The sequence below is a fragment of the Chenopodium quinoa genome, unplaced genomic scaffold (genome assembly GCF_001683475.1).
Source record: "Chenopodium quinoa cultivar QQ74 unplaced genomic scaffold, ASM168347v1, whole genome shotgun sequence".
NCBI classification, from domain to species: domain Eukaryota; kingdom Viridiplantae; phylum Streptophyta; class Magnoliopsida; order Caryophyllales; family Amaranthaceae; genus Chenopodium; species Chenopodium quinoa.
In genome coordinates, this window is record NW_018742684.1 from 1,171,327 (window position 1) to 1,194,844 (window position 23,518).

Here is a 23,518-nt window from a genome sequence, read left to right on the forward strand (position 1 = left end):
CTGTAACACTCAAAAAATCGGACAAAAACAAAACTGGACCAATTATTTAAAAATAAAATAATAAATGGTGTATGTATTCAATTTTTTACAAAAATATATGCCTCGAAAAACCCCTGATCGGGAAACTCAAGTAAGCCCGAAAACTCTACTAACCCCTCTCCAAGAAACTCAAGTAACCCCGGAAAACTCAAGAAATCCCTGACCGATAAATTCAAGTAACCTCGAAAAATCAAGTAATCCATGACCCAAAAATTCAAGTAACGAACCCCTGTCGCACGGTACAACAGGTCGTGCATAAAAATTTGTGTCACTAAATAAAAATGATTGGGTTAAAGCGGTGACCATGAAAGAGAAAGAGTTAATATTAGATAGTAGTTTTTGGCAAAAAATGAAAGTATACCACCTATTAAAACACGACTGCATTTGATAAGTGTAATACTTATTTAAAATACAGAGAGAGTAGGTAACTCTTACTTTTTACAAAAATATAAAATACTATATTCAAATATGTCTTCACCTTACACTACCACAAAAGGCCAATATAGAACGCCTTAAATAGGCATTATAGGACGCCTTAGAGGCGTTCTTCAACTAGGGTGCCTTATAAAGTTTACAAGACGTCTTCAAGAGGCATTCTATATTCAATACAATATAGAACGTTTGGTATAAATAAGCGTTTCCAATGCTATATACCGACTAGTTAGAAAACAAGGAAAATGGAACGGTTGCCTAGTGACATGCGTTTCATAAGCCTACAAAAAGAGAACGCCTATCTCACAAATCAGTTCTCTTTTTATTCCTTTTTTAAAAAAAATAAATAAAAATAAAATAAAACGATTGGAAAAAATATTATACGAAAGCATTAATTTCGAATGCTAAATAGTGGTAGTCCGGATTACAATAATAGATTAGATCTAAGTAAGAAAACTAATGCATTATTAACTTTAATCAAGAATTTACAAATGGACTAATGAATTAAGATTTCAATTCAACTCAATAATAATATATACGTAGAAAATGAAATCAGGTACAAAATCAATCTAGTATAATCAAAATTACAGTTCATATTAGAATGCTAAAAACCAACTCCAATCTCTAGAATTATCCCAGCTGATACGACCAAAATCACCAAATCAATCTATGTTGTATCAAGCTCCTTTGCTTGAAAACCTTATTATGTAAATCCCTGCAACAAAGATTTCAAGGCTTATCCATACATGAAGACGGATTCGGTAATTCTGAAAGAAGAAAATAGTGGTTGAATGTTTATTGATATATAGAACAATAGTGTTTAACTGTACAAATTTCATATCCAGTTTATACCTTGATTCATTAACAAAACAAAAATTGAATCCCCATTATCCTAAAAATCGAACTGATATGACAGAAATATATAATAAAAATCGATAAAATTATTATTACCCTTTATATTATAAAAACAAGAATTGACAAAATTTCAAACCCAAAATTGAATAAAATAAAATAAAAAAATTATGTATTGCTCATAATAAGTGTTGATTTTCTCCATATCTCCCGACAATCGAATTTTAAATGCTCTTGTTGAAGTGGGACGATGCAATCTAACAACCCGAGGTGGTGGCTATGCAACGAAGGTGATGGTGATGGTGATGGAGCTTCTATGGCAGTAGTGGTGGTCGGAAAAGGAATTATTGAAATAGAAACCTCTAGATTTTGTTGGAGATGAAAGAAAGCATAGAGGGATCTAAAGATGAAGAGGAGGAGTTATAGAGAAAATGAAGAAAGAGGAGGCAGTAGAAGGCTAGAAGCTAAGTGAAAATTAGGGGGATTAGGTTTTAACTAGTGGCGGGTGGTTGAAATAAAATAATAACTGACAAATCAAGTGGGAACTGTCAACATAGAACACCATTCTATAATGTATATCCATATTTTATTTTATTTTTATTTTTATTATGGTATATTATATTAAACTGTTCTTAATGAGGGGCGTTCTATTTGATTCAACATATAAAGCTATCCTCTAACAAAAGCGTTCTATTTACTTTTAGAGAACGCCTGTCCAACTTAACAATTATGTATTATGTGTTACTTTTGCCACTTTTTGTGGTAGTGTTATATACACCTTATACAAATATTATTTCAAGCTAGTTGCCTTCACATTATACAAATTAGAATTTTATCCTTATAAAAATAAGTAAACTTACAATAAGGTTATTCAGGTCTAATAAATAATTGCAATAACTTTAATAAGATTTACTCCCTCCGTCCCTAAATTACATTCCTACTTTTCTCTATTTTGTGAGGAATAAATGCTAGAAATAGGAATGTAATTTAGAGACGGAGGGCGTAATAAGTATAAATAAAGTCTTATAACTTCAAAAAACTACAATACGTGCGATAATATAAATAAGATCTAATAAGTTCCAATAAGTTTAATAACGTCTTCTAAGTTCATAGAGGTCTTTAATAAGGCTAATGGATATTAATAAGGTCTAATAACTTCCAATAAGTTTAATAAAGTATAGTAAAACAGTTGAGTAACTAGATATCGGAAGTTATTTTTCCTAAACTAATAAATTTATCATCTCTACACTTAACTGAGCTTAAGATTTTTTTTTTATCACCTTCTTTTCAAGTCTTTCTAGTGTAACAAGCTTAGATAAGTTCAATTAAGGGTATGTTTTGTATACCTTATTTTCACTTATTCCACCTGTAAGAAGTTCATATTTGTTGGTACAAGTTTAATAAGTTTAGAAAAGAGTTACCCAAGTACAAATTACAACTAAAATAATTTTGAATAAGGTCTAATAAGTTCAGAAAAATCAAAATTAGGTGCATAGAACACATCCTTAGTTCAAATAAGTTCAATTCAGGTTTAATAAGTTTTAATAAGAGAACCCAATATCAAATTACAACTAAAATAAGATTTAATAAAGTGTAACAAGTGCAGATAATTTCTTATCAGCGGAAAAGAAGTGAATAGAACACCCCCTTAATAATTAATACACCTTATATAACTTAGAATAAGGTGAACAATTTGGACCCTAAGTTTCAATAGGTAAAATAAGGTCTAGTAAGTTACAATAAATTCTAATTAGGTAAAATAAGTTCCAATGGTTTTATATATTACACTAAGGGCATGTTCTCATTGACTGAAATTAGCTGAACTTAACTTAACTTAACTTATTAGAGCTGCACTTAACTCGAATGAATATTTTATAAGAGAAGGAAATTAGGAACTAAACTAAATATTATTTTTAAGAACTGTATTGGACAAAATATTATTTTTATAATTGCATTTTTTATTTATATTATCGTATTAGTCTATTTATTAAAGAAGATAAATTAACGTATTTTAATTCGGATTTTCATATCGGATCCAAAAAACTGATTTTTAATTCGGATTGGATTGAAAAAGTAATTCCGATCGGGTCGGATTGAAAAATGGAAAACCTTATTATATTTCGGAACGGATTGAATTTGGCCTTAATCTAAATTGAAAACCAAACGGGACACCCCTAATACCCACTATTTATTCTCAAATGTTTTCAATTACTATAGTTAAAGAGAATTCATCTTCTGAAAGATCTACAACAATTAACTTTTATGAATTCGCTAATTGTTATCTACATTTAGGGGTGTAAATGAGCCGAGTTGAGCGGAGTACTACCTTGTTCATGTTCAAGTTCATTTTACTTAGATGAGTCCGAGCACGATCCCGAGCTTTCAAACAAATTTAAAAATATGTTCAAGCTCGATTCATTTAGTACACTATATGTTCGCGGACGATTCGTGAATGGCTTGTTTATTAAACGAGTTTATAAATAAGCGTTTTATGAATGAGTTTAGTAATAAACGAGCTTCTCTAATAAACGAGATTTGTTTTTTGACATTTGAAAATCTCAAAATATAGCAAAATAATTAGACGAGTAATACACAAACATAAATATAATTAACAATTGTATATAAATCAATAATTCATGAATATAATTAGGCGAGTAGTTCACAAACATAAATAAATGAGTCGTTCGTGAACTTATTTGAACGAGCATACCTATGTTTGTGTTCAAGATCATTTATTAAACGAGTTTCAAAATTTGTTCAAGTTCGTCTCATTTATCAAATAAACAAGCATGAACGAGGTTCAGCCGAGATTAAACCCAAGTAGTTTATTGATTAGCTTGGTTCATTTACACCCCTATCTACATTCACAAACTCTTTTCATTTTCAAGTTGAAAATCATAAATTATACAACCACATCTAAGAATTACATTAACAAAATTAACCAATATACATCTAACATTTTTTTATCATTTATTATACTATAACTAAGACTTTGATATTAATTTTGAAAATAAAACACTTTTTTTTTCATACTAATATAATACATATACTCCTAAAACAATAAATTTTGATACTAAAATAATACAAATGATGAATTACAAAAATTTTCAAAACAATTTCAATACTACAACAATACACTTGGTTACCGTCGTCTCTTTCGCTCGCTCGTCGGCACCTTTTATTTCACCCTCCATTGTTCTAGACCATCATATGGACCACATCACCTGTGATTTTACCGACCCTCATTTCATACTCTAAACCACATCAATTTCTCAATACGTCGACCATCGGCCCTTCATTTCCTCTCAACCACCTTACTCACCTTATAGACACCATCGTCCACCCTCACCATAAAGCCACCGTCGTCCACCCTCGCCTTAAAGCCACTGTCATCCATCCTCGCCTTAAAGCCACCTTACTCAGCTTAAAGCCACCGTCGTAGACCATCGCCTTAAAGCCACCGTCCGTCGACCCTCACCTTAAAGCCACCGTCGTCGCCCCTCCTACGTCTCTTCTCGCAAATATTCACTGCCAAAAGTACAATTATTTTCAAATTTTGAATTCAAAATTCTAAATTTTCATTTGCAAAATTTTTCAGAACGACTTTTTCAAAAACATTGGGGCGGGACCAAGTGGGCCAACTACATTAGCCAATAAAAACATTTGTCTATGTAGGGTACATAGTCTATGTTTACCCTTTTCGTAGATATACAAAACAATCAAGAGACAAAACTAAGGTAACATAATAAGAGTGCAAGTGCATGGTATAAATGGGAGCAAGCAAGGTCCCACAAATAAAGGGGTCATTTTCTGTTTACCTACCGACAATGATAATACGGGGTAATATGGAGGGAGTTTTATGAGATTTTTCCATCAATCTATCTATCCTTTTTACTAGTATTATTATTTCTGCTTCAATTAAATAGTGTCCCCATTATTATTCTTATGATTTGATATCATATAATCTCATGCATCTTGCCTGGCATATTTACATACATACATTTTGTGATTGTTCTTCATATCATCATATCTTCCTTCCTGCCTTCCAAAAGTACTACCCCAATTCAATTGACTACCTTAGCATCCTACCGAATAATATCTCTTCCATTATTTTTGTAGGCCAACCTATTTTGGTGACATGCAATCAATCATAATGTTACATTTATTTAATTGGACATTTGGGCATGCTGTTTGTTACTTGTCACTTGTTACGTATTAATTAAGTAAAGTAACGAGTTTAAACACTATTTCAGACATCATATAGAAATACAGTTCGAATAAATTGGACAAAAAGTAACAAAATAAATCAAAGCTAAATGATAACACATCATTAAGAGTCAGAGAGATTAAGACAATGTGACAACTTGTTATTGGCAAAGAGTGAATATATATAAATGACTACAGTCAGTACGTGATCACTGCGGCAAAGAAGCCATTCATGATCATGTTTCCCTCTATATGGGGTGAACTATGAACTCGTCAATAAAGGTGCAATTTACCAATTTCGGGAGTAAATTTATGATATTTTTTTTTTTTTTTTTTTTAATAAGGTTGCTCAAATGAGGCTAAATAATTAAGGCAAGGGAAAAGCACGTTGTATTTCTCAGATTATTTGCAGGTGGAAATGTGACAGAAACCATTAAACATTCACTCAATTTGGAATTTGAATTTGAGTTATGTTGGAAATTGATAATATCAGAAAACCAACATTTTTTGTTGGATTTTAATTTTGCAGTGTAATAATAATAATAATAATAATTATTATTATTATTATTATTATTATTATTATTATTATTATTATTATAATAAGTATGGAATAGTCCGTAATAATTGATATAAAAACCTGATAATATGCAAGCATAAGAAGTTTAGAACCATGCCCGGACCATGCCTCTTTGGTCCACTACGTATTGTACACCTTTCTATCAAATTTTAACCATTTTCTACAAAGATATCTTATCATATGTAATAAAAATTATTTGTTTTGGTAATTGATAGTCCTATATGTCATGAGTTTGGCTTGTCTACAATGTCTCAAGTGATACTCCAAGTGGGATCAGACAAAGATTCATTACGACTTAACATGCTTTACACTAGCTAGTATTCCCTTCATCCTTAATATGTCTGACTGTTTTTCAATATTACTCCGTTATATGTCTGATTGTTTTTCACAATTTATATACTTATGTCTAAATTGAGGATTTTGTGGCGCTCCAAAGTCAATACCTTACATAAGGTATAGAAAATAAGTCCAATTGATAACATTGTTGTCTGTTAATTTTCACTTAACTAGTAAAATTAAGTGAAAATAAGGTGAACAAAACGTGATGCCTTAATAAGTTACTGATACATTTATAATCTTGTCCCAAAATTTTATATTTTAGTGTTAAAATCATCTTATCATTAGAAGTTTAAGAATAAACTACTTTTACATAGAGAGATAATCCAATTTTCCCAATATTTAAGCTCAAAAGAGAGGGAGAATTTTTTGATTGTCTAAAAGAATGCAAGATCACCAATTTGGTAAGTGACTCAAAAAAGTACAATCAAGAAGAGATACAAAAGTACTTCGGATATTTCCTGTTTATGGTTACTTCAAGATATTAGGGATGTCATTTCCAGGTTTTCTGCTTGCGAGCTTCAGAAGGTTCCTCGTCAGTGGGTTGCTCCGGCTCATTGGTTGGCTACCAAAGATTGTCGGCGTCAATTTTTGTTCTGGTCTTTCTAAGTTTTTTTTATTTTTTTGTGTTGTCGTCTTTCTTTCTTAGTTCGTCTTGTCAAAAAAAAAAAAAAAAAAAGAGATACAAAATTTCTTCCAAAAAAAAATAAAATAAAAAATAAAAAATCAGCTTTGTAATACAATTTGGGAGTGAATGGACCAGCCCAGCCCATATTCACACAAAAAGGCTCAATTGTTAATAACTATAAGCTCTAAGGCTCAATTGTTGTGCTAGGCCTCGATCAAAATTCGATTTTTTAGGTTTACATAGCACCACGTACTATCCCAATATTTACCTAAATTACATTCATGAATCTCACAATGCTTACTACTACAAGTATAATATTGCAACTACAGTATATGATTGACCCGATATATGGTGTACATTATGTGCACAACCAAGGCAGAATCATACGTAATAAAGATTGTTATTCACTCTCAATATGAAGGATCTTAGTACATGGATACATATATATCACAATCGATGTGTATTTAACTGTCACTTTATTAGATGTGTATTTAACTGTCACTTTATTAGTTTAGAATACATTATCAATGATAAATTTAATAACACGTAATTGTGATATGTGGAAGTTACATAACAATAGTAATGCCACACTTGTATATGAGTTATTAGCATAATAAAAAAGCATTTGATAAATCAATTGTAATAATAAAATCGGAGTTATTGTTTGCAATTCCGTTGGTTAATCCTTCATGGTGATTGGATACCTTACTATGTGCTTAGAGGCTGGTGTGATTGAATTAACATAATTACCACAAAAAAATTAATTGGCAAGCAAAATGGATCAAATTAAACTAAATTGATTTATTGGACCTAATGGACCATAGCATTTTGTGTGTAACAAATAATAAGAGACCGAGAGAATACAATATAACAAACTCTCTCATACAGCAACATCAATTTTACTCATCTTCCCACTTATCTATTGCAAAAAATTAATTTGTGTCAAAACCAAAATTACAATTTTCCGACAACTTGCAATAAAATTACACCAAATTAATCTACTAACATACACATAAACTGAACTCATTCATGTACGTACCAACATAAACAAATGTGACTGAATTTACAAAAGAAAATTAATAACTAAAAAAAAAAACCATGTATTTCATGTGTTATAAATTTTGTGAACGATCATATGAGTAGCACAACCAGCAAGAAAGAAGAGAGCAAGCCCAAGAATGAAATATAAGTGGTGCTAAGGGCAGAATTAGTAGCATGAGGAGAAGAGGGAGCAAGAGCACGGGAAAAAACTTCGAGGAAGTGGCGGCCACGACCGGAGTAACCCTTGCCAGGGACGACGTGAACGTGTAGCTTCTGGCCGAGCTCGCAGTGAGTCCCGACGCTGCTGTAGAAGTAGTATTCGCCGGTGGTGTTGAGCTTGACTACGGTTGGACCTTTGTAAAACATGTTTATTACATTGTCATGCCCACAATTGTCATAGTCTGCCTTTGATACTTGTAGCACGTTGTGTGCTCCCATTCTGTATGGAAACACTGCAATTTTCATTTCAATTAGGCTAATGATAACTGTAGACCTTAGGGTAGCATATAGCTTAAAAAAAAAAAGAAAAGAAAAGATTGAGCGAGAATACATAAGCATTAATTACATCAATCTATGAGTGGTTTTTGCTACAAATTTCTAAACTTGCATAGGGCATTATTTTAGAACATGTACCAAATGTTTATATGCCATTCTTATGTATAAAAATCCCATAGAGACCAAAAAGTATCTTGCACATTATATTATAAAACAGATCGATGTGTTAATTAAGCAATATATCAATGAACAAATTTAGGTCAATTTCCTTCCGCAATTTTACATCTTTTGTAAAATTTAACACATACAAATTCATTTTTCATTATGTACCACTTATTATGATGAAAGGGATCGATCGATAGACTTATAAAACCATATAATGGCAAGAAAATTCAATATCATGGCATGATTTAGGAGGATTATAAATTATCATGATTATTGATAATATAATCTGATTAGTTCATTTTAAATTTAAAAAGTAATTTGCTAAAGTTGTAACATTAATTGATAATTAGATAGAGGTATAGAATTATGGACAAGAATTTTCAACTCAGCATTATATTGACCTGACTCAAACTCAATGAACTCAAACAATTCAAAACTTAAAAAACTCACCTAATTTGTCACCAACCCCGAAGGTTCTAGGCTTAGCCCAATCCGCGAAGAAGGTGACATTAGGGGGTATTTCCCAACCATCAGTTCCTCCAACAACATGAATCAATGCGCTAGTAGATTGCAGCAAAACGCAGCACATTACAACCAACAACGGCAATGCGATGCGTATCACACCCATCTTTTCTTTTCTACCACCAAAATTTAATCTTTTAACCTATTCAAAAGCCTTTAAAAGGTTGAATTTTTATACCAAATTTAAAAATAAAAGGTGTTTTTTTGTTTTAAATGGGGGTGGTTGTTATTCTATATAATCAACAAAAATCTAGGATTAAAGGCACATTTGATTTTATCTTTAATTAAGCTTTTTACTAATATTAGTATAAACGCCTAATATAACTAATTTTTAGAGTATTAAAATCTAACAATAATTAAAGTGGGGTGGTTAATTTGATGTTTTAATACACATGAACTGCATGCATGCACTCTAATTATAGAATTGTAATGAAGCACCCCACGTGAAATAGAAATTTCATTAACCATAATTTGGTAAGTTTTGCTAGTGGTTGGGATCGTATTATGTAAATTTGCAAATTTGGTATATAAACATAAGTTTCCCAACGAAGACAGTTAAACTTATTTAGGTTCTGTTATGTTGACCTTATTTTCACTTATTTCACGTTTAATAAGTTCAGTTAAGTTCAGATAAGTTCATATAAGGGTTAATAAGTTCAGATAAGTTCAGGTTTAATAAGTTCTAAATTAACGTTCTCCTCACCTTATTTCCACTTATTATATTTATATAGTGTTATTACTAATCAAGATTGCTTTTCACTTTTTTTTTTTTTTTTTTTGTAAAATTTTGTGTGTTTTATTATCATGTTTTCATATAAGAATAAAGTAACATTTGCATAAAAAATAAAATTAAAGTAACGTTATACTCATAAATTATGGTAAGGCTAGATAAATTTTGGTTATATAAAAGTTAAGCAAATCAACAAGTTTATTATTTTTGTGAAAAAAACAAAGGGAAATTAATGAGAATGAAAGTCAGATCAACAACAAAACCAAAGGAGAATTTTTACTATTTCTAAACTATAAAATAGTAGTGTTGTTATTAAATAATGTCTTATAAGTGTTAATAAGGTTTAATAAGGTCAAATAAGTGAAAATAAGTGTTAATAAGGTGTAATAAGTTCAGATAAGTTCAGATAAGTTCAGTTAAGTTCAGATAAGTAAAAATCATGTGAATAGAACACACCCTTAGTTACAATATACAAATAAATTACACTGCACTATGCACTCACACAATAAATAAATTATGTCTATTAAATGTGAAAATTAGTACATAAAGGTGTTTCATATGTCACATTTAGTTTGAAACATCTAAAAATGGAAGTGATTTAAACTAGAGGAGGGATCAATAAAGGATCAACAAACAAATAAACCTAGATGCAATGTTGTAATCTGCAATAAAAATTTCCAATATAGCAATAATAATGTATAAATTCATTCCATAAATTCGATTAGAATACAAGGAATGATTTTCTTTTCGGAAATTAATTATGTGGATAACATGGATGATATATTAAAATTCATCAATTACACGAGTGATGGTTACTCCGTAAGGAATTGTATGAACGCGGATGTCCCTCTTTAAATTCACAAATTCAAGTACCATATCTAAAGGTGGGCATGGGTCGTGCTGGCACGATTCCGGCAAGGCCGGGCACGACGACCCAGTTGTGGGCCGTGAATAAAAAATTAAAATTTGGCACGGACACGGAGGGCGACACCGTCATCAGCCCGTGGGCCGGCGGCACGATCCGCCAAGCAACCGGCATGTGGCACGGCCTATGCCCACCTTCATTTATATAAACTTATTTATATAAATTTATTTAATTAAGTTTATTTATATAAAATTAATTCATTAATAAATAAATATTAATTAAATTGAAGTTGTTTAAAAAAAATATTAACATTAACATAAATAAATCACATTATTTATATAAAATTAAGTTGTTCAAATATATATATATATATATATATATATATATATATATATATATATATATATATATATATATATATATATATATATATATATATATATATATATAGGAGGAGGCTCTCGTGAGAATTTTTCTTATGTGAGAACACTCTTTATGTTCTAAATTTTTACTCGTATGTTCTAAATTTTAAATCTAATGTTCTAAACTTTTCCTTAGGTGTTCTAAATTAAATCAAATGTTCTAATTTAGTACTCACATGTTCTAAACCATAAATTAGTTAAGTTTAATATCATAAATTTTAAATAACTTGTTCCAAAATTTTAACTTATATATTCTAAATTTTAAAATGTGTGTTCTAGATTTTTAATTATATGTTCCAGATTTTAAAGCGTATGTTCTATTTTTTACTCATATGTTCTAAATTTTTTACTCACACTTTCTATATTCTATATCAGTTTGTTCTAAATTTTTATTCACATGTTCATAATCTTAAATCAGATTTTCTAAATTTTACTCATATGTTTAAAATTTCATAAAGCATATTTTATAAATTTTTAATCACTTGTTCTAATTCTTAAATCAAATGTTCTAAACATATTACTCACATAGATGTTCTAAATTATTACTCAGATGTTCTAAATTTTAATTTCAGACACATGTTCTAAATTTTTATTCGTATGTTCTAAACTTTTACTCACATGTTCTAAATTTAAAATCAATTCTCATATAAGTATGAATTCTCACATATGAACCTATTCTCACCGGATCCCTCCCCTATATATATATATATATCGATTTTTTTATATACATATATATTTTATAAAAAAAATATGGGATTTCCCGCTGCTTGGCACGGATGGCCCGCCGTGAAGCCGGCCCGACACGAGCCCCGCCGAGGCACGGCCAGGCACGCCCGCGACGGTCCGACACGACAAGATGCCCATGTTTAACCATATCCTTTAATTCACAAACAAACTTAATACATATTCACAAATAAACTTAATACATATCCATTACTTGCAATTAATTTTGTATTGTATTAACTTGATCAAAACTTTAAACCACTACCTCAAACATTACCGTAATAATTGGTCTTGTATGGACCCGGTCTACAATAAATTATTGTAAACCAAAAATTTGACACTTTCAAATAATATAATTACATTTTGGATGATATAATCACTTTTTTAGATGATATAATTATTTTTTTGTGAGTCATATTTTGATCTCATATTAAACCATTTAATGAGATTATATAATTACCTTTAGGATGATAAAATTTAAAAATCATCTTTTGAATGATGTAATTTACTATTTGATACTTTTTATAATGATAAATTTAGTTTTTGAGCGATATATTTACATAACAGTTTCAAGATGATATAATCACTTTTGTAATAATATAAACACATTTTCGTATGATATAATCACATTCGTATGATATACTAGAAGGTTGGGTCTACAATAACTTAGTGTAGACCGGGTCTATTCTAGTTTTTATATACTGTAAAATAAGACTTATGTTTATTGCATAGCGTAACATTATGTTTATTGCATAGCGTAACACCAACTAAACTAATGGCGCAAAAACCATTTCCACAAGGCTCTATTACATTCCACGGCCCACTAGAAAACACGTAAACAAAATCAAAAAAATTCTTACACCAAAGTTCTGCTCTTTGCCCACAGATTGACATTTCTTGGGGAAGGAAAAACACCTTCAAATTGTTTATGATTCCTCTCCTTAAACCCTAAATCACTAGTTAATTTTCCCCAAATTTGTTGTTATTCAATTTGGTAATTTGTTTTTCTTCTCATTGAAGAATCTGCAGAATAATGGAAGCATCAAAAGCAGTTTGTGGGAAAGAAGCATTGGATCTTCTAAATTGTGTTGTTGATTCAAATTACGATGAAGAGAAATGTCGTAAATTTCTGCAATCTCTTCGCCAGTGTGTCCTCTCCAAGGTTTTCTCTCTCTCTTCTCTTATTTAACTTACATTTCAATGGAAGTGCTGCATTCTGATTGTTTGTTGATTTTCGTTTTTTTTTTTTCAAGTAATTTCATCTTAAATTGTGATTATTTTGCATCTTAAAATTTTGAAAATGAGGTGAAATTAGCAAAGTTAGAATCTTAATTGTAGAATCCAATCATTGTTTTCAGCCTTAATTTCATGAAATTTAGAGGGTTTTGAATGATATGTTAAGAACGAAAAAACCAATTAATACCTCAGTTACATATTATTTGCAACGATTTCATAAAGTAGAGAGGAAAAATGTCTAATCGTTGCAAATAATATGAAACGGAGGTAGTAGTTGTAATTGATGGTGGACAAATGATGGTAGAGAAAGATGGGTTGAACTATGTGTTGATAATGTATACCATATTGTTGGAATTGGTTATAGTGCTATGCTGAATTTAATCCATTTTATAGCAAGAGATCAGTGTCCCATTGATCTGGAGTATCTGCTGTTGTTAGATGTTAGAACTCGCTTTGGTGATCGTTTATGTTTGATATACGCGGTCTCTTAGATGTTGCAAGTGCTAAAAAACACATTGGAGACTCTGATTAGTTTAATTTGTCTTGAGTATTGACTGTCTTTGGTGTTAGATATTGTTTAGGTGATGGTTCATGTTTGAAATTTGTGGTCTTTAGATTATGCTAAAGCTTAACAAATAAGTATATAATTGTAGACTCTAATTGGCCTAACCTATGCCATAACCTTGGGACCCCGTAATAGATTGTAGTTAGTCTCGAGTGATTAAGAGATAAGGATCTAATGATGCTTATGCGGCGCCTTGACCTTCTAGCCTACTGGGTTGTTGCTGTAAGTTCTGAATTCTTTGGCAATGAGCCTAAGCCCTGTAGGGCATTTATGGGAGTAAGTTATTTATTAAGCTAGAGCAACATTAATGTCTTGGATTGTTTTTGGGTGCAAGTAAATTGTAATTAGTGTTACTTAGAATGTACCATGTGCCACTGTACCGGTAGTATGTGGAATTGGTATGGGAACGTTATGTGCTGCGTAGTTTTACACTTTTACCACGTTAGTCCAAGTGGATATCGTGTACGCATACCAAATTTGCACGTTCCAGATTGTGGTGTGTGGGGGAATTAGTGAATTATACAATATCAGTGGTAATCCACTGAATCACTTGTCTTGTGCAGTTTGAAAGAATGAATTTCTTGCTATGCTTTGAAATGAGTAAATTGCATGAGGCAAATCATGTTGCACAGCTGCTCAGTTCTTGTCATGCGATAATCATGTCTTGTTATTATATGTGGAAAAATGTATTGATAATCTAATGCTCTGTCACTCTGTGTACGCTTACTTTGTTGGAACACTTGCTGTTATAAGGGTTGCGTCATCGCAGCATATTTATGTTTATTACTTTAAGTTGTATTTGTCTATTAGCTATGTTTCTGGCCTATGGTATTGTCATGGTGCTGGTTGTTTGAGCAAAATTATGCAAGAGACTGATTTAAGAATGGTGGAATATGATTGATCTAGGTGTTTAGATTAAATCAAATTTGGCTGATTGCTGCATCTCCCACCATAATGTTAAGACCTATAAGCCAATTTATTTCTTGAGGGAAAACTGATGTTGTTGCTTACTGACGCTGTTGTTCAATGTTTCTCATTATAGAAAGTGAAGAAATTCTCGCTACCTGACGAGAAGTCGCCAGAACTCCAGAAGTAGGTCATGGCAGCAAAAGGCAAGCCTGAATTGGTTAGTAGGAATTAATGTTGTAACGAGTTTATAAAGGCAGCATGTGTAAACACCATTGTTGAGAATTTTGTAGATAGAATTGTTGTGGAAGGCTTGAGTTCTTGAGGCTGGTTTCAATTTATGGTCTTTCAAGCCATCAAACAGACATTTTCTTACAATTGTTACAGGCGATATATAAACATGTCAATTGAATGTAGAGCTGTCAATTCGGGTAAACGGGTCGGGTTTAGATCAGGTAAGAGTGGGTCGGGTCAACTTGGGTTTGGTCAATTCGGATTAATTCCATAACCTATGCGGGTCGGGTTTGGGTTGGGTCATGCAAAAGTCGGGTCATGTCGGGTCATACTTCTTATCGGGTTTGGGTCGGGTTTAGGTCGGGTTAATAACATGTGGGTTACCTTCGGGTCGGGTGAACAATAGGTCGGGTTTAATTCAGGTTTTCACGGGTTAGGGTAAATCTCGGGTTCGGTTCAAATCAATAATTTGCGGGTTAGAATCAGGTCGGGTCATTTTCGCGTTTGAGTCGGGTTCGTTTCAAGTCAATAATTTGCGGATTATAATTATGGCGGGTTATTTTCAAATCGGGTCATTCTCAGGTTCAAATCAAGTTCGGTTCAAGTCAATAATTTGCGGGTTATAATCAGGTTGGATCATTTCCAAGTCGGGTCATTCTCGGATTCAAGTCGGGTTATGTTCAAGTCAATAATTTGCAGGTTACAATAAGGTCGGGTTATTTCCAAGTCAGGTCATATTCGGGTTCAACTAACTATAAATAGATAATTATCAAGCTAATTATTTCATTTGACTTTAGTATACGAAGTATATGACAATATACTAGGGAACTATAGTCTATAATTTAGGAAGATTATTAACTCCTTAGACCATACAACAATATATATACTATATTTAATCTTAAATTTGAGGATGATGCTCTTTTCTTTTGCTAGCCTGGACCGACTTGGTCTCCCTAGATAAAATGCTTTGATCAACAATAATAAAGTGGTCTAAATTGCACTTAAGGTGATTTGAAATCGGGTCAGGAACAATTTGGATTGAATTTAGGTCAGGTCAATAACAAGTCGTATTAATTTCGAGTCGGATTAGTAACAGATCGGGTTGAATTTTTGGGTCGGGAAAGTAATAGGTCTGGTAAAATTCGGATCGGGTCAATAACAAGTCGGGTTGAATTTGGGTCTGGTCAATAACAAGTCGGGTTGATTTCGAGTCGGGTTTGTAACAGGTTGGATTAAATTCGGATCAGGTTAGAAACGTGTCTGATTCAACCAGGTCAGGTTAGTATCAAGTTGTGTTAAACTCGGGTTTTGATGGGTTAAATCGATTTTGGGTCAATTTCGGTTCAAGTCGGGTTCAGTGCAAGTTAATTAAATTGGCCGTTGTAAACCGGTAAGTCAGTACAACTTGTAAATCGGTAAATTGACTGTTTAAAAGAAAATTGGATTGTTCCACACACCCAATTGGACTCCCGGAGGGTATTAGGAATCATGGTAAACATTGCGGCAATTTTAATTTCCGGGTGAAAAAAAGTCAAAAAATTCCAAAATTGAAGGCTAATATCCACGCTTTTTAAGAAATTTTTGAGGTTTCAGGGCCCGATGTCGAAAAGTATTGAAATTCTATGGGATACATCTCGGGGTCATATAATGCCGTTTGGAACCATATATGATCATTATTTTTTGTCATAAATGTTCGTGGCAGGCTTGAATTAATGAAATCGGTGCAAGTTGTAAACCGGTAAATTGGTCGTTTAAAGGCAAATTGGATGGTTCCACCCACCCAATTGGACTCTCAAAGGGTATTAAGGACCATGGTAAACATTTCGGCAATCAATTTTTTTTATGCGAAAAAAAAGTCAAAAAATTCAAAAATTGAAGGCTAATATCCACGTTTTTTAAATTTTTTTTGGAGGTTTCAGGACACGGTGTCGAAAAGTATTGAGATTTTAGGCAATACGTCTCGGGGTCATATAATTACATTAGGAACCATATATGATCATTATATGTTGTCATAAATGTTCGTGGTAGGCTTGAGTTAAAGAAATCGGTGCAAGTTGTAAATCGATCAGTAAATTAGCTGTTTAAAGGCAAATTGGATGGTTCCACCCACCCAATTGGACTCCCGGAGGGTATAAGTAACCATGGTAAACATTTCGGCAATTTTTATTTTCGCCTGAAAAAAGTCGAAAAATTACAAAATTGAAGGCTAATATCCACGCTTTTTGAGAAATTTCGAAGGTTTCGAGTTCCTGTGTCGAAAAGCCTTGAAAATTTAAGGGATACATCTCGGGGTCATATAATGCCGTTTGGAATCATATATTATCATTATATATTGTCATAAATGTTCGTTGTAGGCTTGAGTTTATGAAATCGGTGCAAGCTGTAAACCAGTAAACTAGCCGTTTAAAGGAAAATTGGATGGTTCATCCACCCATATTGGACTACCGGAGGGTATTAGGAGCCATGATTAACATTTTGGCGATTTTTATTTTCAGGCAAAAAAGTCAAAAAATCAAAAATTGAAGGCTAATATCCACCATTTTGAGAAATTTAGAATCTTCGGAGCCCGGTGTCTAAAAGTCTTGAAATTCTTGGGAATACATCCCGGGGTTATATTATGTCATTTGGAACCATATGTAATCATTATTTGTTGTCATAAATGTTCGTGAAGGCTTGAGTTAATGAAATCGGTGCAAGTTGTAAGCTGGTAAATTGGTCATTTAAAGGCAAATCGGATGGTTCCACCCACCGAATTGGACTCCCTGAGGGTATTAGGGACCATGGTAAACATTTCGACAATTTTTATTTCAGGACTTTAAACAGTAAAAAAATTCAAAAATTGAAGGCTAATTAATTAATATCCACGTTTTTTGAGAAATTTCGAAGGTTTCGAGGCCTGGTGTAGAAAAGTCTTGATATTTAGGGGATACATCTCGGGGTCATATAATGTTGTTTGGAACCATATATGATCATTATATGTTGTCATAAATGTTTGTAGTAGGCTTGACTTAACTAAATCCGTGCAAGTTGTAAACCGATAAATTGGTCGTTTAAAGGCAAATTGGATGGTTCCACCAACCCAATTGGACTCCTGGAGGATATTAGGGACCATGGTAAATACTTGGACAAATTTAATTTCCTGGAGAAAAAAAGTAAAAAAATTCCAAAATTGAAGACTTATATCCAGGCTTTTTGAGAAATTTCGATAGTTTCGGGGCCCGGTGTCGAAAAGTTTTGAAATTCTAGGGGATACATATCGGTGTCATATAATACCGTTTGGAACAATATACGATCATTATTTGCTGTTATAAATGTTCGTGGTAGGTTTGAGTTAATGAAATCGGTGCAAGTTATAAATCGATAAATTGGCCGTTTAAGGCAAATTGGATAGTTCCACCCACCGAATTGGATGCCCGGAGGATATTAGGGACCATGGTAAACATATTTGAAATTTTTATTTCCGGGCTAAAATAAGTCAAAAATATTCTAAAATTGAAGGTTAATATCCACGTTTTTTGAGAAATTTCGAATGTTTTAGGGTCCGGTGTCGAAAAGCATTGAGATTTTAGGAGATACATTTCGAGATCATATAATGCCGTTTGGAACAATATATGATCATTATATGTTGACATAAATGTTCGTGGCAGACTTGAGTTAATGAAATCGGTGCAAGTTGTAAACAGGTAAATTGGTCGTTTAAAGACAAATTGAATGGTTCAATTCCACCCACCCAATTAGACTCCCGGAGGGTATTAGGGACCATGGTAAACATTTCGACAATTTTTATATCCGAGCGAAAAAAGTCCAAAAATTCCAAAATTGAAGGCTAATATCCATGTTTTTTGTGAAATTTTGAATGTTTTAGGGCCCGGTGTCGAAAAGCATTGATATTTTAGGGGATATATCTCGGGGGTCATACAGTGCCGTTTGGAACCATATGTAAGCATTATTTGTTGTCATAAATGTTCGTGAAGGCTTGAGTTAATGAAATCGGTGCAAGTTGTAAACCGGTAAATTGGTCGTTTAAAGGCAAATTGGATGGTTCCACCCAGCTAATTGGACTCCCGGAGGGTATTAGGGACCATGGTAAAAATTTCGGCAATTTTTATTTCCGGGTGAAAAAAGTCAAAAAATTCCAAAATTGAAGGCTAATATCCACGCTTTTTGGGAAATTTTGGAGGTTTCCGGTAGAGCTGTCAATTCGGGTAAACGGGTCGGGTTTGGGTCGGTAAGAGTGGGTCGGGTCAATTCGGATTAATTCCATAACCTATGTGGGTTGGGTTTGGGTTTGGTCGTGCTTGAGTCGGGTCACGCCGGGTCATACTTTTTGTCAGGTTTGGGTCGGGTTTAGGCCGGGTTAATAACAGGTCGAGTGAACATTAGGTAGGGTTTTCACGAGTTAGGGTAATTCTCGAGTTCGAGTTGGGCTCGGAAAAAAATTGCAGATAAGAATCAGGTCGGGTCATTTTCGGGTTTGAGTCGGGTTTGGTTCAAGTCAATAATTTGCGGATTATAATCAGGTTGGGTCATTTTCAAGTCAGGTCATTCTCGGGTTCAAGTCGGGTTCGATTCAAGTCAATAATTTGCGGGATATAATCAGGCTAGGTCATTTTTAAGTCGGTTCATTCTCGGATTCAAGTCGGGTTATGTTCAAGTCAATAATTTGCAGGTTACAATCAGGTCGGGTCATTTCCAAGTCAGGTCATATTCAGGTTCAACTAACTATAAGTAGATAATTATCATTTTTATCAAGCTAATTATTTCCTTTGACTATAATATATATATATGTATGCAATATACTAGGGAATTATAGCCTATAATTTAGGAAGATAATTATCTCTTTGACCCCACAACAAATTTATACTATATTTAACTCTTAAATTTGAGGATGATGCTCCTTTCTTTTGTTGGTCTGGACCAACTTGGTCTTCTTAGACAAAATGCTTTGATCAACAATAATAAGGTGGTCTAAATTGCATTTAAGATGATTTGAAATCAGGTCAGGAACAATTTGGATTGAATTTAGGTCGGGTTAATAACAAGTCGTGTTATTTTTTAGTCGGGTTAGTAACAGATCGGGTTGAATTTTTGGGTCGGGAAAGTAATAGGTCTGGTAAAATTTGGGTCGGGTCAATAACAAGTCGGATTGAATTTGGATTAGGTCAATAACAAGTCGGGTTGATTTCGGGTCGGGTTTGTAACAGGTAGGGTTAAATTCGTGTCAGGTTAGGAATGGGTCGGGTTGAATTCAGGTTAGTAACAAATCGGGTTAAATTCGGGTTTTGACGTGTTAAAACGGGTTTGGGTGAATTTCGGTTCAAGTCGGGTTCGGTTCAGGTCAATAATTTACGGGTTACATCTGGGTCGGGTCATCTCCAGGTCAGTTCATGTTCGGGTTTGGGTCTCACATACTCGGGTCAAATTGGGTCTAAGGTTGGTTTCAGGTCGGGTTTGGGTCACCATTTTTTTGGGTTCAGATGGGTCGGTTAATAATCGGGTTTGAATCGGTATTTCAGGTCGGGTGAACTTTTGATAGCTTTAATTTAATGGCATTTTCAATTCTTTGTTCTTTCTTCACTTCCACTGTTACAGGCTTCTTATGAACCTTCTCAATATTGCTAGATAAGGCATGTTTCTAGTCTATCCTTTTGTTTTTCCCCCCTTTAATTTCTAGTCTATAGCACAGTTTATACGAACTCTCTAAGTATTGCAGATTTACAGATGTGAGTTAATGAGGACAACTAGCGAAAGGCATAATGATTAAACCAGGATTGAAGATTTCTAATCTGAACCTGAGCCACTCTTTGCATTGCCATTGTACGAAAAATTAGCTAAGGCTTTAAATATGTTTCTGCAGGAATCCGATAACCCAACTCCAAGATCCGAAGCTCGAGTGTATAACCCGTTATGCTCCTATCGGCCAAACAAGAACCTACACACAGGGAAGAGATTAGCTAGCCCCGGGGTGAATCCGGGGATAACCACTCCGAAGATTAAGTTAGCAAGTGTTTATAGAAAGAAGAGAGAGATTTAGAGAGAAAAGTAGAGAGAGTGTGTAATAAATGTTACCTTATTTATGAGGTAAAACTAGATTATTTATAGGTTAATTAAGTGACGGGTGGCAGCTTAATAGGCAAAGTAGTTTTTGCCACGTGTCAAACGTGAGAGCGACACGTATCAACTGCTTACATGCCGATATGTATTCTTTATACACAAATGTCGATATTAACAAGAATTATTGATGGGTTGGATTCAAATAGTATATCGGCCTGTAATACCATATCGGCCTATTAATATAACTGTTACCGTTATATGGATATTTCCCCATACAACTAGCCCCCCAAGTGAGGACGTTTGATTAGATGATCTAACGTTATCACTTGTTATTAGTGTTTTCGCTTGATTTGATTTGACTTGTAATGTAAGTAATATAGTGTATTATTGCACCCTGTTGAGCATTTTCTATTTCATAGTGTATATGAATATTGAGGATGACTTCTGGTATATGTTTGTGTAATTAAGGAGTAAAAAGTGTGGGTATATAAATGACTTCTGATATATCATGCTTTTCGTAAGGAAAGTAGGTTTAGTTTAATTGTAATATGGATGGGAGCGAAAAACTCCGTTTGTCCCCCCAAGTAACCTTGTTTGCCGTTAGCAAACAAGGTTTACTTTAATTATATTAGGGGTGGGAGCGAAAAACTCCGTTTTCCCCCCCAAGTAACCTTGTTTGTCGTTAGCAAACAAGGTTTAATTTAATTATATTAGGGGTGGGAGCGAAAAACTCCGTTTGTCCCCCCCAAGTAACCTTGTTTGCCGTTAGCAAACAAGGTTTACTTTAATTATATTAGGGGTGGGAGCGAAAAACTCCGTTTTCCCCCCAAGTAACCTTGTTTGCCGTTAGCAAACAAGGTTTACTTTAATTATAAGATTGGAAGTTTAATGTATATGTACATGTGGCTTTAAATTTTAAGCGGGAAAACTGTATAGGTATAGGACACGTGTTGATGATCTAACGATTTATTTTTTTAAAATAACCTTTTGTTCTAACCGCTAGATTTCTGACCATGTGTCGTGTCAAATGCCACCTTTTCAACTTCCTTTTTAACCTCCTTTTCCCTTTTTTTTTTACTTTTCGCATTTTCACATTTCCTTCACAAAAAATTGCGATTTTTACCAGAGAAAACTGCGATCTTCATTTGGGATAACTGCAATTGGACTCTGCTGGACTTATCGTTTTGTTGAAGCATCAACCATTCTTCTTTGCGCCGTCGCTGCAATCGAGTAGTTTAAGGTATTTTAAAGATTTCAATTTCAATTTGCATGCCTTGGAATACATTCGCTGTTTGCCCATTTATTAGTTTTTAGTTGGTTTATTAAATGTCCAATAATAATATTGAAGAAGAACAACCTACCCTTAGTACTGTTAGGCGGCGTCTTATTAGGCAGTCTTTGGGAAAAGATCTCGGCCATAACAAAAGTGGGGCTTCATCTTTGTCTGATAATATTAACGACCCTTTTCATCCGTTATCAGAGAAAGAGCAAAATGAGGCATTTTACCGTCATAAAATACTAGCAGATTGTGAAAAGGCACGACGTCCTACAAACCCTAATATTCCTGAGGACGTTGAGGTTCTTGAAATTGTACCTGTTAGCATCCGTTATCATTTGCGAAGTTTTGCCGACAAACCTGATTTTGACCAATACGGAACTAACATCGGAAATATTCATATTAGAACTTCCAGTATGACGAGATATAAGTCAACTGATTACCCATCTCAGGCTGTTGATGGTGCAGCGGGGCCTAGTGTTGAGGCTAGACCGAGCTCTAGGCTTGAGCCTAGCAAAAGGCCTGGTCAGGCGCAAGTTATAAGCTCTTCTAGCTCTGAGTCTCAAGAGGGTTCGAAATCTCCTGTTCATGATTCCGCTATTAGATCTGTGTTAAATGATGACGACGATAGTGATGAAGAGGTAAATCAGGGTGATAACGCCGAAAGCCCTGAGAGATCCGAAATGATTGACCTCATGGCTCAAGTTACTCATGAGGAAAGTTTAGATGAGGAATATGATTCTGAAACGGATGAGGTTGACTACCGACAACCCCTTATCTTACCCTCTAATAGTAAGGTTGCTGAGGCTAGTGTTAGCAAGGTTTGGCTAAAACTGGCCGAAGAAAAGGAATATTGCCATAAGGCAAAAAGATTTTACGGTTTGCCGGATGGGTACGAGTTAACACTTCCACCATCCTCTGCTACTGTTCTTGACTGTCCTGACGGTCACATTGCTATTTATGCCAAACACTTTGACTTCGGCCTCCGATTTCCTCTTCATCCTTTTGTAGCTAAAATCTTTAAGGCCTGGAACGTATGTCTGGTACAAGTTACTCCTCCTACTATCCGTGTCGTTATTGCTCTGGTTTGGGTATTGTTGTTTAAAAATTTTCCGTTAACCTTGAACTTATTTAGAAGGTTAATAACTTTGAAACGTGATGGACAATCTGAAGGTTGGTGGTCGTTATATACGGCCTCTCACAAGTTCACTGTA

At 33.6% G+C, this 23,518-nt stretch overlaps 1 protein-coding gene and 1 long non-coding RNA gene across 2 annotated transcripts; one reads left to right on the forward strand and one right to left on the reverse strand.

Moving 5' to 3' along the window:
- Positions 1-7,741: 7,741 nt before the first annotated feature.
- On the reverse strand, positions 7,742-9,440 carry LOC110722650 (umecyanin-like). Its single transcript, XM_021901920.1, has 2 exons — positions 9,222-9,440; positions 7,742-8,563 (listed from the first exon to the last, which is right to left on the reverse strand). Exons 1-2 carry the CDS (start codon positions 9,397-9,399, stop codon positions 8,202-8,204), a joined length of 540 nt encoding a protein of 179 aa, XP_021757612.1. The 5' UTR covers positions 9,400-9,440; the 3' UTR covers positions 7,742-8,201.
- A 3,303-nt stretch (positions 9,441-12,743) lies between these two features.
- Positions 12,744-15,156, forward strand: LOC110722651. The gene is made up of 2 exons (XR_002511621.1): positions 12,744-13,195; positions 14,877-15,156. It is a non-coding gene; the product is annotated as an uncharacterized LOC110722651 (long non-coding RNA).
- The last annotated feature ends 8,362 nt before the right edge of the window (positions 15,157-23,518 follow it).

Excerpts from the sequence above, each read along its gene's own strand:
- LOC110722650 (XM_021901920.1), bottom strand. The coding sequence starts at position 9,399 with ATGGGTGTGATACGCATCGCATTGCCGTTGTTGGTTGTAATGTGCTGC. Across the intron at positions 8,564-9,221 it reads CGGGGTTGGTGACAAATTAG|TGTTTCCATACAGAATGGGA; the intron begins GTGAGTTTTTTA and ends TGAAAATTGCAG.